At 49.0% G+C, this 17,543-nt stretch overlaps 1 protein-coding gene across 2 annotated transcripts in view; it reads right to left on the bottom strand.

Moving 5' to 3' along the window:
- LOC138515681 (coagulation factor XI-like) overlaps nucleotides 1–17,543 on the bottom strand; it is a 328,669-nt gene that overhangs the window by 245,315 nt on the left and 65,811 nt on the right. For both annotated transcript variants that reach the window (XM_069630352.1, XM_069630353.1), the window contains one exon: nucleotides 11,792–11,901. In XM_069630352.1, the coding sequence (XP_069486453.1) occupies nucleotides 11,792–11,901 (110 nt within the window). The remainder of the gene's footprint in view (nucleotides 1–11,791; nucleotides 11,902–17,543) is intronic.

Raw genomic sequence — 17,543 nt, 5'->3', positions numbered from 1 at the left:
AAAACTAACTATCAGCAGGTTAGTAAACCAAGCCATACTAGGCTACCATTGCCACGCCCTACACCCAATTCCGATGCCTGCCCAATTCACAATAACAAGCCTAAGCCACCTAACAAGAGCCAAGCTACAGATGTCACTACGACCCCACCCATCGCAGGAGCACTCCTTGTGAGATCGCTCGTCGCCCATGTCCTTGACATAGCCGACCTAATCACAGAAGGTAATCTTGATTTTCTCACAGTTACTGAGTCATGGCTACATAGTACCGCAGGACCTTCGCTTATGCTAGCCATCCCTGACGGTTGCACGATAGTCAGACAAGACCGAGAAGGTGCAAAAGGTGGTGGTATCGCCATAATTTCAAAAACGAGCCTCTCCCTCAGACTAGTCCCTACCCAATTGTTTCAATCTTGCGAAACCTTATCTGCCAAACTCCAGATAAATAATAATCAATCACTCACTATTCACCTATTATATAGACCTCCAGGCCCTCTAGGTACCTTTGAAGAGGATCTCCATAACTTACTCACTAACAACTTCAAACCATGTTCTCAACTAATCCTTCTTGGGTACTTTAACCTAGGCTTCCAAGACATTAGGGATACTAATGCTTCAGTGGTAGCCAATATGATTCACGCACTAGGCCTAACTCAAAACGTTGACAAGCCCACACACTTGAAGGGGCGAACGCTAGATTGGATAGCAGACTGTAGCTGCTCAGCCACTATTTCTTCTATAATGCCCTTACCCTGAACTGACCACTCATTGGTGTCCTTTAACTTAGCCACCTCCAGACCCAACCCTATGGCCCCTCTACTAGCGCCACCATGTTGAACTAGAAATAAAAAATGCATTACTGCAGAGAAAGTTATCCCAGCCATATTACCCACCCTCAACGCACTGAAAATCTAAATCCTAGTACCTTAGTGCATGAATTCAATAACATTATGCTCCCTACTCTTTATAAACTGGCACCTCTCAAACTTAGATCAAGCAAACCTAAAGCTCATCGAAACAAATGGTTTACACCACAGCTAAGAGACCTACGTACCCTGAAAAGAAAAAGCGAAACCACTTGGAGGCTCTGCCCCTCAGTTGATAACAAAGCTAAATTAACCCCTCTCTCTGCGCTAAACAAAAAAGAAGTTTGCCAGGCAAAACGCAACTCGTATGACGATCGTATAGCCAAATCCAATTCTAACATGAAAGAGCTCTTCTCCATTCTAAAAGAACTTCGGTCTCCAATGGCCACACAGGACACCTGTACCAAGGACAGATCTTGGTGCACAGATATCCAACAAGCCCTAGCCAATAAAATTATCACACTCCAAAATATAATTCAGCAAAAAAAAGAAACACTGAAAATTCAGGATTCGCCTAAAATGCCTCACACTAATAATTTATTGGCGCACAGCAATACCCTCCACTTCTCCAAAATGACCACTCTGGAAGTAGAAAAAAACAGCCTTTCGCTCAAACCTTCCAACTGCAAAGGTGACATCTGCCCGGCACAACTAATAAAAGACGCTGCCAGAGATCTATCTCCCTTCATCACTAAACTGATTAACGCCTCCTCTGCCTCAGGCACAATCCCTGCCAACCTTAAACAGTCCTGGGTGCTCCCCCTCCTTAAAAAACAAACCTTAGACCCCCTCATCCCCACTAATTACCACCCCATTACTACGGTACCGTTTCTTCTCAAGATACTGGACAAAGTTTCATATAACCAAATTCAAAAGCATCTAGGACTACACAACCTCTTAGGAGAGAGACAATCGGGCTTCCGTCCTTTACATGGAACAGACACTGCCTTAATTGATTTGAAATCCTAAATTGACGAGCTAAGAGACAAAGGGAGGACAGTACTCCTGCTACTTCTGGACCTCTCAGCTGCCTTTGATTTAGTGGATCATAAAGACCTCTGTAGTCACCTGGACTCCGCTGCCCACTTCTCCCCGGAGGCCATCAGATGGATCGAGTCATTCCTGAGCGAGAGAACCATGAGAGTCTTCTCTCGCTCAGCAGCAGCAGATCCCACCCCCATCTCGTGTGGTGTCCCCCAGGGCTCTTGTGTCTCCCCAACTCTATATAACATCTTCACCAAGCCCCTGTTTGATGATCTGGACCTTCTAGGTATCACCTACACTAACTATGATGAAGATACACAGATCCTCCTCCCGCTTTTTGGGGATCACATGAAGGACACGGAATTGGTGCACAAGGTATATCTTATCATCCAGGAGTTGATAATCTTGGGCACCCAAGCCAATATTAAAAAACTAGACCAGGAATTCTCCGCCTTCAATATAGATGGGAATATCATCCAAGTGTCCAAGTGTCCAAGGATGTAAAAACCCTTGGACTATATCTTGACTCCACCTTATCATTTGACATACAGGTAAAATCCCTTGCCTCCTCTACAGCTTACACCTGCAAATTTATAAGAGCCGGTAAACCATTCTTTTCTAATAACAGTTGCTTAATCCTGGCCAGAGCCTTAATACTCTCCAGAATTGATTACTGTAATGCACTATATTCCTGTGTTACACACACAAGACATTGGTCCCTATGGTCCCGGAACCATCTATGCAGTTCGATTAGGGTCGGTACTTCCAAGATGGCGGACCGTAGTACGGTCTGGACGGAGAGCAGCGTTACAGTCTCTACACGCCCACCAGAAACGCAGAGGAACGCTCACGTGATCCCTTATACTGCACGAAGACTGACTGCTCTTCGCGTCGCTACTGTTTTGGCAGATGCTCCGTGAGTTTGCTACTAGGTGCCCTATTACACACATTTCCTGTTTGAAACCCTTCCTAACCTTTCCTATCTAATCCTGTCTTCCCACTTATTTCAGATCCTCTTCGCAGCCTTTCCTTCTCGCCAAAACTCTGTGGCCGCTTCCCTCCTATCATCGGGAGCCTCCTTCCCCGTCCCGTCTCTTAACATTCTTCCGGGTAATTATTTCACTCAAAACCAAAATATTCTTTCCTTCCATTGACTTTGATAAGTACTCACCTCCGAGTGCTCGCACTTACCTCTCTGTTTTCTGCAGACATCTCTTCTCCTATATCACTCCGGTTCAAGTTTCCAAGGAATCGCTTCAGTTATCTGAGAAGTTTCAGGATAAGAGGTTAGGGATTACTTCCTGTTTTACTATCCAATTTTATTCAATCCATCGTGCTCTCACGAAGTCTATTTTCAACCCTGTTGTTTCTCTGCCATCAGAAGAAGCCTTCCCGCATCGAGCACCAATCCGCCATCGATGACACTATCTGCACGACTATCTTGAGACACTGGATTCCGCTTCCTACCAGGGTTTTTTACCCCAGAGAGTTTCCCTGACGGTCGCATACTCTCTCTCAGGGTTTTACTTTCCGGGCAGAGAGTGACGCGTCAGTCGGGGGGCTTTTCCATTCAGCATTGGCTTTCCATTGAGTAGTCTTCAATCTGCCAAGGTGAGACCTTCCTTATATCACAATTGTTGATTATTTACTGGGGCATTCAGTATTTAAAATTAATAGAGATAGCAGATAGCAACGCCAGAAAAGAAAGATATGAGGGGCTTGGCAGACTAATATTCAATGGACCAGCAAATGCAACAACTTATGGCTGCCATGCAAGCGATGTCATTAGAAATGCAATCCCTCAAACAGGATAACGTCCAACTGTGGCAACAAGTTGCCCAGGCATTTTCTGATTCACCCCCATCTACTTTAAATACCGGCAACTTTGATGGTGACCCACATAAACTTAAAGAGTTTCTTGACAGTTGCACTGTTCAATTCACATTCAAATCTCGCTTCTTTCCTACTGAAAAGGATAAAGTGGGCTTTGTGATTTCCTACCTTGCCGGTCCCGCGTTAGCCTGGGCTACCCCATTGGTAACATCCAACAATGTGATCTTAGATTCTTACTCAGCCTTTACGAATAGCCTAAAATCTATTTTTAGCAGACAAGAAATTTCAGTAGCCACACAAGAGAGGCTGCTGGATCTTAAGCAAAGCAGTAAGGATCTTTTGACGTATATCACTCAATTCAAAAAATGATCATCCGAGACAGTTTGGCCAGATGATGGTCTTCTCACGTTGTTTAGACGAGGACTATCAGATGAACTAAAAGACGAGGTAGCTAAGGTTCCTCGTCCTGCTAATTTAGCAGACATGATCACCCTTACCATGCAAATAGAATACCGCTTACAAGAACGCTCTCATGAAAAGAAAAATAATAAAGGGATTCGACCTCATGTCGAATATCATCCAGTTGTCAGTAAACAAGGCCCTCCTGAGGAACCTATGCAGATTGGGGCAGTGAGAGGGCCTCCATCAGCTAATGAGAAAGAGAAGAGAAAATCCCTGGGATTGTGTATGTACTGTGGATCTTCATCCCACATTTTACGGGATTGCCTTCTTGTTCCTCCCCGCTGTACTCAAGTTTCGGGTTCAGGAAACTCCAAACCCTACCGCAGGGGGAACAGCGGTAGGGGTACATAAATCTGATTCCCCAAAGAGGATTAGTTTAAACCTTGAGACTGCTTCAACCACCCAGAACATGGTTATTTTTTCTGTGACCATCATTTTATCTGACCAAATCTTACATGGCATACCTGCATTAATGGATTGCGGAGCCGCAGGAAATTTCCTGGACCACCAATGTGGCACGGACCACGGTATAGCCCATAGACCCAAGAAAATGATCACTCCCATCCAAAGGGTTGATGGTAGCCCTTTAATTTCCGGTCCAATCCGAGAACAGACCGAACCAGTCACTTGCCAGATTGCCGCGCACAAAGAAACCCTGGTGTTTGATCTCATCAAAGCTGCCCACTTTCCGATTATACTGGGTCTTCCTTGGTTAAGGGTGCATAACCCTTTTATAAACTGGACAGCTGGAACCCTTTCTCTCAGCTCGGAATATTGTGTTCATCATTGTCTGTCCAACGAGTCAGTGGGTATACATATTCCGACAGAAGTATCTAACTCTCCTACGGTGCCCATCATTAATCAGTTAGAGGTTATTCCAGAACGCCACATGATGTATCAATCCGTTCTCTCCAACCCGGAATTCCCTACCTTGCCTCCTCACAGAAGAAACGACTGTCACATCAACTTACTTCCAGATCATCCCATTCCTTTCGGGAGGATGTATGTACTCTCCCAGCGTGAAAAGACTGTTCTTAAGGAATATCTCCAGTCCAACCTATGAAATGGGCTCATTACAGAATCGGTATCCCCAGTGGGTGCTTCTCTTTTCTTTATTCCTAAGAAAGACTCCAACCAACTCAGACCATGCATCGACTTTTGAGGGCTTAATAAAATCACTGTGGCTGACAAATACCCAATGCCGTTGATTCCTGACATCCTGGAAGCAGTTCGGGGGCTTCTTTCTATACTAAACTAGACCTCCGTGGGGCGTATCATCTCATTCACATTTCCCCCGGAGATGAGTGGAAAACAGCCTTCCAGACACCCTGTGGATGAATACTACGTAACGCCATTTGGTTTGGTAAATGCACCTGCCGCGTTACAACGTTTTATGGACCACCTTTTTGCGGATATTCTGTTCCATTTCGTAATCATATACTTAGACGATATCCTGGTGTATTCATCTAACAGAGAAGATCACATCAAACATGTGAACACGGTGCTAGAACGCCTACAGTCCAATCATCTCTACTGCAAAGCACCAAAGTGTGAATTTCATCAGAACAAAGTGACCTATTTAGGGTTTGTTTTGTCACCCCAAGGCATATCCATGGATCCTAAGAAAGTTTCAGCCGTATTAGAATGGCCTATTCCATCCAATATTAAGGAAATCCAACGCTTCTGAGGGTTTGCTAACTGTTATAGGAAATGTATTCCTTGTTTTTCGGAAATCATCTTACCGATAACCCGACTCCTGAAAAAAGGGGTGCCGTTCTCCTGGGACGAGTCAACAAATCAAGCATTTCAAACCCTAAAGACAATGTTCACATCTGCATCTATTTTGGTTACTCCCGACCAGAACAGGCAATTCATTGTAGAGACGGATGCATCTCATCACGCTTTGGGCGCAGTTTTGCTACAACGCTCGGAACAAGGGGATGAAAGACCGGTAGCATATCTTTTTCGAAAACCCTCAATGCCTCAGAGCAAAATTATTCGGTTCTTGAGAAAGAATTACTGGCTACCAAAAAGGCCTTTGAAGAATGGAGACATTTATTGTTGGGTTCCCAGTTCCCAGTGGATGTCCGCACTGACCATCAGAATCTCAAGGTATTACAAAATGCTCACACAACTAACAGTCGACAAGCACACTGGGCCTACTTTTTTCTTCCGTTTCGGATAGAATTCACCTTCCTTCCCAGAAAAATCAATTTAAGGGCGGATGCCCTTTCCCGCAAAGATTCACCCACTTCCCGATTCTGTCCAGAACAATTGTTTCCCAAAGGTTTGTCGCTGTTATTACTGATTTTCCGCAGGAGCTAAGATCCGCTTCCACAGTAAATCAGTCATTTTGCGAAAAAATAGCTTCTACATATCATCTCACCAAGGAAAACCACTACTTTTTTCACAAATCCCAAGTCTTGGTTCCGACACCGGCGCTTCAACAAGAAGTCTTACAGATGTGCCACGACTCCCGGGCGGCGGGTCATCGAGGCTTTCAAGGCACATTGGACTTAGTTCAGCGTCACTTTTGGTGGCCAGGAGTTTGTACCGATATTCAAGATTATGTGGCTGCATGTACCGTGTGCTCTTAGTTCAAGATTCCACGAGTGCCACCTATGGGATTATTGACTAGGAGGCCTATCCTAGATAAACCCTGGCAAATCATCTCTACAGACTTTATAGTGGATCTTCCTCCTTCGGGTAACAAGACCACCATAATGGTCACCATATACTACTTTACTAAATTGGCTCACTTTACACCTTTGGTCAAAGTACCTGGAGCAGAAGGAATGGCCAAGATCTTTGTTTCGGAAATATTTTCCCGACACGGCCTACCAGATAATGTGGTATCAAACCGAGGTCCTCAATATACTTCGGCTTTTTTGGCAAAGGGTCTGTCATACCCTAGGAATCAAACGTACCCTCAGTTCGGGATATCATTCTCAGACTAACGGACAGACCGAACGCCTAAATCAAGCCCTGGAGGGCTACTTACAATGCCTTGTATCTGCGGTTCAGTATAATTGGGTGGAATTACTACCCTTTGCAGAATTTGCCTACAATAATGCCAGACATTCCGCCCTTCACACTAGTCCCTTTCATTGTACCTATGGATATCACCCATCCTTTGTTCCTTCGGTTACCAATTCTCCTTCTTGTTGTCCTGGAGTGGATAGCCTTATATCAGATATTCATGAAGGGTGTAGACTCACCAAGATATCACTGCAAGCTTCTCAAGACCGTGCCAAGAGTAATGCAGATCGATATCGCAGAGACTCCCCTAAGCTGACCTTGGGTGATTCAGTTTGGTTGGCATCTCGATTCCTACCATGTCACTTGGTTCCATCTAAACTTTCTCTGAGATTCTTTGGACCCTTCAAAGTAATATCCTTGGTGGGTTCGGCGGCAGTCAAGCTAGCTCTACCTCCTTCATGGTCTTGGATTCATCCTGTGTTTCATTTATCTCAGATCAAATTGGCCGTGCAAGACTGTTTTCATCGGTTGAGTAGTACTCCACCACATCCGGTCTCTACAGATACCGGTCCTGAGTTGGCAGTTGCCAGCATCTGCGACTCCTGTTATCGCAGGGGTAGATTGCAATTTCTAGTGGATTGGAAGGGGTACTCTCCCGCAGAGAGAACTTGGGAACCAGCCTCTGGGGTTCACGCACCCCGACTGGTGCAACTTTTTTCCGTTTATATCCGGGGAAGCCGGGGTCGCCCCCCAGGAGAAGGGGGCATACTGTTACACACACAAGACATTGGTCCCTATGGTCCCGGAACCGTCTATGCAGTTCAATTGAGGTCGGTACTTCCAAGATGGCAGACCGCAGTACGGTCTAGACGGAGAGCAGCGTTACAGTCTCTGCACGTCCACCAGAGACGCTGAGGAACGCTCACGTGATCCCTTACACTGCACGAAGACTGACTGCTCTTTGCGTCGCTACTGTTTAGTCAGACGCTCTGTGAGTTTGCTACTAGGTGCCCTATTACAAGCATTTCCTGTTTGAAACCCTTCCTAACCTTTCCTGTCTAATCCTGTCTTCCCGCTTATTTCAGATCCTCTTCACAGCCTTTCCTGCTCGTCCAAACTCCGTGGCCACTTCCCTCCTATCATCTGGAGCCTCCTTCCCCGTCCCGTCTCTTAACATTCTTCCGGGTAATTATTTCACTCAAAACCAAAATATTCTTTCCTTCCATTGACTTTGATAAGTACTCACCTCCGAGTGCTCGCACTTACCTCTCTGTTTTCTGAATACATCTCCTCTCCTATATCACTCCGGTTCTCGTTTCCAAGGAATCGCTTCAGTTATCTGAGAAGTTTCAGGATAAGAGGTTAGGGATTACTTCCTGTTTTACTGTCCAATTCTATTCAATCCATCGTGCTCTCACAAAGTCTATTTTCAACCCTGTTGTTTCTCTGCCATCAGAAGAAGCCTTACCTCATCGAGCACCAATCCGCCATAGATGACACTATCTGCACGACTATCTTGAGACACTGGATTCCGCTTCCTACCAGGTTTTCTACCCCAGAGGGGTTCCCTGACGGTCACGTACTCTCTCTCGGGGTTTTACTTTCCGGGCAGAGAGTCATGCATCAGTCGGGGGGGCTTTTCCATTCAGCATTGGCTTTCTATTGAGTAGTCTTCAGTCTGCCAAGGTGAGATCTTCCTTATATCACAATTGTTGATTATTTACTGGGGCATTCAGTATTTAAAATTAATAGAGATAACATCCGGAGCCAATAAACCAATAACTCAAAGATTACAAACATTACAAAATAATGCCTTGAGAGCAGCATGGGGCATAAACAAAAGAACCCATATCTCGTCCGCCAGACGCCATCACAAATGGCTGACCACTGACAACAAAATACAACTCAAGATGCTATCTCTGACCCATAAAGCCCTCAATAACTCCGACCCAGATACTTGATAGACAAATTCCACAGGAGAACCTCTCTCAGACCGACCAGAGCTGTCAATTCTAACTGTCTGATAATACCTAACTTCAGACTCACCACGATCGGTGGAAATAGCTTCCCTGTAAAGGCTCCAAAAACTTGGAATTTACTGCCACAAGACCTGAGAGTGGACATGCCCTTCCTTCGCTTCAGAAAAAATGTCATTCAACTCCTAACCTCTACTGACCTTAGCTGACCTATGTCACCTATCTCCCACTGTAATCATTTGCGTCAAACTTCACTGTATATTTCTGTAACTCCGATTGACCATACCTTGAACATTGTATATTTTGTAATTATCTGTGATTTAGAGACCTTTATTGCACACTGCATATCATTCTATGTTGTAACCATGTAAGCTTTGCATTTTCTTACTGTTGCGCCCTGCTACCCATGGGTCTGGCGCACATAAAAAGTGAATAAAACAAACAAATAAACAAACAAACAAGATATACAAAGGGAAAAAGAGGGCGATAGGAAGGAGGAAGGGGAGAGCGTCAATGCACAAGAGAGAAAACATACAAAGGGGAAAGGAGAGTGATAGGAAGGAGGAAGGGGGGAGTGTCAGTGCACAAGAGTGAAGATATACAAAGGGGAAAGGAGGACGATAGGAAGGAGGAAGGGGAGAGCGTCAATGCTCAAGAGAGAAGACATTAGAAGGGAAAAAGAGGGTGATAGGAAGGAGGAAGGGGAGAGCGTCAATGCACAAGAGAGAAGACATACAAAGGGGAAAGGAGGGCGATAGGAAGGAGGAAGGGGAGAGCGTCACTGCACAAGAGAGAAGACATACAAAAGGAAGAAGAGGGCGATAGGAAGGAGGAAGGGGAGAGTGTCAATGCAAAAGAGAGAAGACAAAGGCGAAAGGAGGGCGATAGGAAGGAGGAAGGGGAGAGTGTCAATGCACAAGACAGAAGACATACAAAGGGAAAAAGAGGCCGATAGGAAGGAGGAAGGGGAGAGCGTCAATGCACAAGAGAGAAGACATACGAAGGGGAAAAGAGGGCGAAAGGGAAGGGGAGAGCGTCAATGCACAAGAGAGAAGACATACAAAGTGAAAAAGAGGGGGATAGGAAGGAGGAAGGGAGAGCATCAATGCACAAGAGAGAAGACATGCAAGGGGGAAAAGAGTGTGAAAGGAAGGAGGAAGCGGAGAGCCTCAAAGCACAAGAGAGGAGACATAGAAAGGCGAAAGGAGGGCAAGAGGAAGGGGAGAGTGTCAATGCACAAGAGAGAAGACATACAAAGGGGAAAGGAGGGTGATAGGAAGGAGGAAGGGGAGAGCGTCAATGCACAAGAGAGAAGACATGCGAAGGGGAAAAGAGGGTGATAGGAAGGAGGAAGCAGAGAGCATCAATGCACAAGAGAGAAGACATACAAAGGGAAAAAAGAGTGATAGGAGGAGGAAGGAGAGAGCGTATATGCACAAGAGAGAAGACAAAGGGAAAAGAAGGCGATAGGAAGGAGGAAGAGGAGAGTGTCAATGCACAAGAGAGAAGACACAAGAAGTGAAAAAGAGGGCGATAGGAAGGAGGAAGGGGAGAGCATCAATGCACAAGAAAGAAGACATAGAAAGGGGAAAGGAGGGCAATAGGAAGAAGGAAGGGGGAGCATCAATACACAAGAGAAAAGACATACAAAGGGGAAAGGAGGGTGAAAGGAAGAAGGAAGGGAGAGTGTCAATGCACAAGAGAGAAGACATAAGAAGGGAAAAATAGGGCGATAGGAAGGGGAGAGCGTCAATGCACAAGGGAGAAAACATACAAAGGGGAAAGGAGGGCGATAGGAAGGAGGAAGGGGAGAGTGTCAATGCACAAGAGAGAAGACATACCAAGGGGAAAAAAGGGCAATAGGAATGAGGAAGGGGAGAGCCTCAATGCACATACAAAGGGGAAAAGAGGGTTTTAGGAAGAAGGAAGGGGAGCGCGTCAATGCACAAGAGAGAAGACATACAAAGGCGAAAGGAGGGCGATAGGAAGGAGGAAGGGGAGAGTGTCAATGTACAAGAGAGATGAAACACAAAGTGAAAAAGAGGGCGATAGGAAGGAGGAAGGGGCGAGCGTCAATGCACAAGAGAGAAGACATACAAAGGCGAAAGGAGGGCGATAGGAAGGAGGAAGGGGAGAATGTCAATGCACAAGAGAGAAGATATACAAAGTGAAAAAGAGGGCAATAGGAAGGAGGAAGGGGAGAGCCTCAATGCACATACAAAGGGGAAAAGAGGGTGATAGGAAGAAGGAAGGGGAGAGCGTCAATGCACAAGAGAGAAGACATACAAAGGCAAAAGGAGGCGATAGGAAGGAGGAAGGGGAGAGTGTCAATGCACAAGAGATAAGATATACAAAGTGAAAAAGAGGGCGATAGGAATGAGGAAGGGGAGAGCCTCAATGCACAAGAGAGAAGACATTAGAAGGGAAAAAGAGGGTGATAGGAAAGAGGAAGGGGAGAGTGTCAATGCACAAGAGAGAAGACATACAAAGGGGAATAGAGGGCGATAGGAAGGAGGAAGGGGAGAGAGTTCATGCACAAAAGAGAAGACATTAGAAGGGAAAAAGAGGGTGATAGGAAGGAGGAAGGGGAGAGCGTCAATGCACAAGAGAGAAGACATACAAATGGGAAAAGAGGGCGATAGGAAGGAGGAAGGGGAGAGAGTTCATGCACAAGAGATAACAGAAAGAACTTACTTTTTTCTCCGACTCTGGCATGTCTTAGTGAATAGCCAGAGAAAATGCCGTGACTAGGCACCACCTCTGGTAGTTTCCCACCACAAGTCACCTTCAGCAGACAAGTGTACCTAAAGCAAATGACAATCAGACAGATAGTGTGTGTGAGAGAGAGAGAGAGAGAGAGAGAGAGAGAGAGAAGCTACACTGGACGAGATGGAAAGAGTCAGAGACGAAAAGGAGAGAATGAAGGAGTGAGTGAGAGATAGAGACGTAAACAAAACAGGAGAGAGAGAAGGCAGGGAGAGGAGAGAGCTGGAGAAATAGAGACAAAGTGAGAATGAGAGAAAGACAAAAAAAAGGAGAAGAAAAAGGAGTCAGCCAGGGAAAGAGAGAGAGAAGTAGAGTGAACGGGAGATGGACAGAGAGAGAAAGGTACTGTCTTCCCTCCCACCTCCCCTGGTGAGTCACCATCTTCCACCCCACCTCCCTTGATGAGGCGCTGTCTTTCATCCCACCCCCCCTGATGAGGCACTGTCTTCCATCCCACTGCCCCTGATGAGGCGCGGTCTTTCATCCCACCTCCCCTGATGAGGCACTGTCTTCCATCCCACTGCCCCTGATGAGGCGCGGTCTTTCATCCCACCCCCCCTGATGAGGCACTGTCTTCCATCCCACTGCCCCTGATGAGGTGCGGTCTTCCATCCCACCTCCCCTCATGAGGCACTGTCTTCCATCCCACCTTCCCTGATGAGGGGCTGTCATCCATACCAACCTCACTGATGAGGCACTGTCTTCCATCCCACTACCCCTGATGAGGCACTGTCTTCTATCCCACCTCCCCTGATGAGGCACTGTCATCCATCCCACTGCCCCTGATGAGGTCCTGTCATCCATCCCAACTCCCCTGATGAGGCGCGGTCTTCCATCCCACTACCCCTGATGAGGCACTGTCTTCTATCCCACCTCCACTGATGAGGCATTGTCTTCCATCCCACCTCCCCTCATGAGGCACTGTCTTCCATCCCACTACCCCTGATGAGGCACTGTCTTCCATCCCACCTCCCCTGATGAGGCACTGTCTTCCATCCCACCTCCCCTCATGAGGCACTGTCTTCCATCCCACCTTCCCTGATGAGGTGCTGTCATCCATACCAACCTCCCTAATGAGGCACTGTCATCCATCCCACTGCCCCTGATGAGGTCCTGTCATCCATCGCAACTCCCGTGATGAGGCGCGGTCTTCCATCCCACTACCCCTGATGAGGCACTGTCTTCTATCCCACCTCCCCTGATGAGGCATTGTCTTCCATCTCACCTCCCCTCATGAGGCACTGTCTTCCATCCCACTACCCCTGATGAGGCACTGTCTTCCATCCCACCTCCCCTCATGAGGCACTGTCATCCATCCCACTGCCCCTGATGAGGTCCTGTCATCCATCCCAACTCCCCTGATGAGGCGCGGTCTTCCATCCCACTACCCCTGATGAGGCACTGTCTTCTATCCCACCTCCACTGATGAGGCATTGTCTTCCATCCCACCTCCCCTCATGAGGCACTGTCTTCCATCCCACTACCCCTGATGAGGCACTGTCTTCCATCCCACCTCCCCTGATGAGGCACTGTCTTCCATCCCACCTCCCCTCATGAGGCACTGTCTTCCATCCCACCTTCCCTGATGAGGTGCTGTCATCCATACCAACCTCCCTAATGAGGCACTGTCATCCATCCCACTGCCCCTGATGAGGTCCTGTCATCCATCGCAACTCCCGTGATGAGGCGCGGTCTTCCATCCCACTACCCCTGATGAGGCACTGTCTTCTATCCCACCTCCCCTGATGAGGCATTGTCTTCCATCTCACCTCCCCTCATGAGGCACTGTCTTCCATCCCACTACCCCTGATGAGGCACTGTCTTCCATCCCACCTCCCCTCATGAGGCACTGTCTTCCATCCCACCTTCCCTGATGAGGTGCTGTCATCCATACCAACCTCCCTGATGAGGCACTGTCATCCATCCCACTGCCCCTGATGAGGTCCTGTCATCCATCTCAACTCCCCTGATGAGGCGCGGTCTTCCATCCCACTACCCCTGATGAGGCACTGTCTTCTATCCCACCTCCCCTGATGAGGCATTGTCTTCCATCCCACCTCCCCTCATGAGGCGCGGTCTTTCATCCGACTACCCCTGATGAGGCACTGTCTTCCATCCCAACTCCACTGATGAGGCACGGTCTTCCATCCCACTACCCATGTTGAGGCACTGTCTTCCAACCCCCCTGATTAGGCACTGTCTTCCATCCCACCTCCCCTGATCAGGCACTGTCTTTCATCCCACCTCCCCTCATGAGGTGCTGTCATCCATCCCACTTCCTCTGATAAGGCACTGTCATCCATCCCACTACCCCCAATGAGGTGCTGTCTTCCATCCCACTACCCCCAATGAGGTGCTGTCTTCCATCCCACTACCGCTGATGAGGCACTGTCTTCCATTCCACTTCCTCTGATGAGGTGCTGTCATCCATCCCAACTCCCCTGATGAGGCACTGTCTTCCATCCCACCACCCCTCATGAGGTGCTGTCTTCCATCCCACTACCCCTGATGAGGCACTGTCTTCCATCCCACCAACCCTCATGAGGTGCTGTCTTCCATCACACTACCCCTCATGAGGTGCTGTCTTCCATCACACTACCCCTCATGAGGTGCTGTCTTCCATCACACTTCCTCTGATGAGGTGCTGTCTTCCATCCCACTACCCCTGATGAGGCACTGTTTTCCATCCCACCACCCCTCATGAGGTGCTGTCTTCCATCCCACTACCGCTGATGAGGTGCTGTCTTCCATCCCACCTCCCCTGATGAGGCGCACTCTTCCATCCCACTACCCCTGATGAGGCTGTGTCCCACAACGCCTGATGAGGCACTGTCTTCCATCCCACTACCCCTGATGAGGCACTCTCTTCCATTCCACTTCCCCCGATGAGGTGCTTTCATCCATCCCAACTCCCCTCATGAGGCACTGTCTTCCATCCCACCTCCCCTCATGAGGCACTGTCTTTCATCCCACCTCCCCTCATGAGGCACTGCCTTCCAAAAGACCTCCCCTCATGAGGCGCTGTCATCCATCCCACTTGGCCTAAAGAGGCACTGTCATCCATCCCACCTCCCCTGATGAGGCGCTGTCTTCCATCCCACCTCCCCTAATGAGGCGCTGTCTTCCATCCCACCTCCCCTGATGAGGCACTCTCTTCCATCCCACTACCCCTGATGAGGCACTCTCTTCCATCCAGCTACCTCTGATGAGGCGCTGTCTTCCATCACACTACCCCTGATGAGGCACTGCCTTCCATTCCACTACCTCAGATGAGGCACTGTCTTCCATCCAAACTCCCCTCATAAGGCGCTGTCTTCCATCCCTCCTCCCCTCATGAGGCACTGTCTTCCATCCCACCTCCCCTAATGAGGCACTGTCATTCATCCCACTTGGCCTGAAGAGGCGCTGTCATCCACCCCACTACCCCTGATGAGGCGTTGTCATCCATCCCACCTCCCCTCATGAGGCATTGTCCTCCATCCCACTACCCCTGATGAGGCGCTGTCATCCATCCCACTACCGCTGATGAGGCACTGTCTTCCATCACACTTCCCCTGATGAGGCGCTGTCATCCATCCCAACTCCCCTGATGAGGTGCTGTCTTCCATCCCACCTCCCCTCATGAGGCGCTGTCTTCCACCCACCTCCCCTCATGAGGCACTGTCTTCCAAAACACCTCCCCTCATGAGATGGTATCTTCCATCCCACCTCCCCTCATGAGGTGCTGTCATCCATCCCACTTGGCCTGAGGAGGCGCTGTCATCCTTCTCACCTCCCCTGATGAGGCGCTGTCTTCCATCCCACATCCCCTGATGAGGTGCTGTCTTCCATCCCACCTCCCCTGATGAGGCGCTGTCTTCCAATCCACTACCCCTGATGAGGCACTGTCTTTCATCCCACTACCCCATATAAGGCGCTGTCTTCCATCGCACTACCCCTGATGAGGCACTGCCTTCAATCCCAATGCCCCTGATGAGGCGCTGTCATCCATCCTACTACCCACGATGAGGTGCTGTCTTCCATCCCACCTCCCCTCATGAGATGGTGTCTTCCATCCCACCTCCCCTCATGAGGCACTGTCATCCATCCCACTTGGCCTGAAGAGGCACTGTAATCCACCCCACTCCCCCTAATGAGGCACTGTCTTCCATCCCACTTCCCCTGATGAGGCACTGTCTTCCATTCCACCTCCCCTGATGAGGCACTCTCTTCAATCCCATTACCCCTGATGAGGGGCTCTCTTCCATCCCACTACCCCTGATGAGGCTCTGTCCCACAACCCCTGATGAGGCACTGTCTTCCATCCAACGACACGCGATGAGGCACTGTCTTCCATTCAACTTCCCCTGATGAGGTGCTTTCATCCATCCCACCCCCCTCATGAGGAGCTGTCTTCCAAAACACCTCCCCTCACGAGGCGCTGTCATCCATCCCACTTGGCCTGAGGAGGCGCTGTCATCCATTCCACCTCCCCTGATGAGGTGCTGTCTTCTATCCCACCTCCCCTAATGAGGCACTGTCTTCCATCCCACCTCCCCTGATGAGGCGCTCTCTTAGATCCCACTACCCCTGATGAGGTGCTGTCTTCCATGCACTACCCCTGATGAGGCACTGCCTTCAATCCCAATGCCACTAGTGAGGCACTGTCTTCCATTCCATTACCTCCGATGAGGCACTGTCTTCCATCCCACTACCCCTGATGAGGTGCTGTCATCCAACCCAACTCCCCTGATAAGGCGGTGTCTTCATCCCACTACCCCTGATGAGGCTTTGCCATCCATCCCACAACCCCCGATGAGGCACGTCCTTCCATTCCACTTCCCCTGATGAGGTGCTTTCTTCCATCCCAACTCCGCTCATGAGGCACTGTCTTTCATCCCACCTCCCCTCATGAGGCACTGTCTTCCACCCCACCTCCCCTCATGAGGCACTGTCTTCCAAAACACCTCCCCTCATGAGATGGTGTCTTCCGTCCCACCTCCCCTCATGAGATGGTGTCTTCCGTCCCACCTCCCCTCATGAAGCGATGTCATCCATCCCACTTGGCCTGAGGAGGTGCTGTCATCATCCCGCCTCCCATGATGAGGCGCTGTCTTCCATCCCACCTCCCCTGATGGGGCGCTGTCTTCCATCCCACTACCCCTGATGAGGCACTGTCTTCCATCCCACTACCCCATATAAGGCGCTGTCTTCCATCACACTACCCTGATGAGGCACTGCCTTCAATCCCAATGCCCCTGATGAGGCACTGTCTTGCATTCCACTACCCCTGATGAGGCGCTGTCATCCATCCTGCTATCCTTGATGAGGTGCTGTCATCCAACCCACTACCCCTGATGAGGCATTGTCATCCATCCCACCTCCCCTCATGAGGCATTGTCCTCCATCCCACTACCCCTGATGAGGCATTGTCCGCCATCCCACCTCCCCTCATGAGGCACTGTCATCCATCCCACTTGGCCTGAAGAGACACTGTAATCCACCCCACTACCCCTGATGAGGCACTGTCTTCCATTCCACCTCCCCTGATGAGGCACTCTCTTCAATCCCACTACCCCTGATGAGGGGCTCTCTTCCATCCCACTACCCCTGATGAGGCTCTGTCCCACAACCCCTGATGAGGCACTGTCTTCCATTCAACTTCCCCTGATGAGGTGCTTTCATCCATCCCAACTCCCTT

This window comes from Ambystoma mexicanum, chromosome 6q (genome assembly GCF_040938575.1).
Source record: "Ambystoma mexicanum isolate Mex_15411 chromosome 6q, UKY_AmexF1_1, whole genome shotgun sequence".
Lineage (NCBI taxonomy): Eukaryota > Metazoa > Chordata > Amphibia > Caudata > Ambystomatidae > Ambystoma > Ambystoma mexicanum.
Note: the sequence above shows the minus strand (reverse complement) of the source record. Positions and strands in the feature narration are given on the sequence as shown.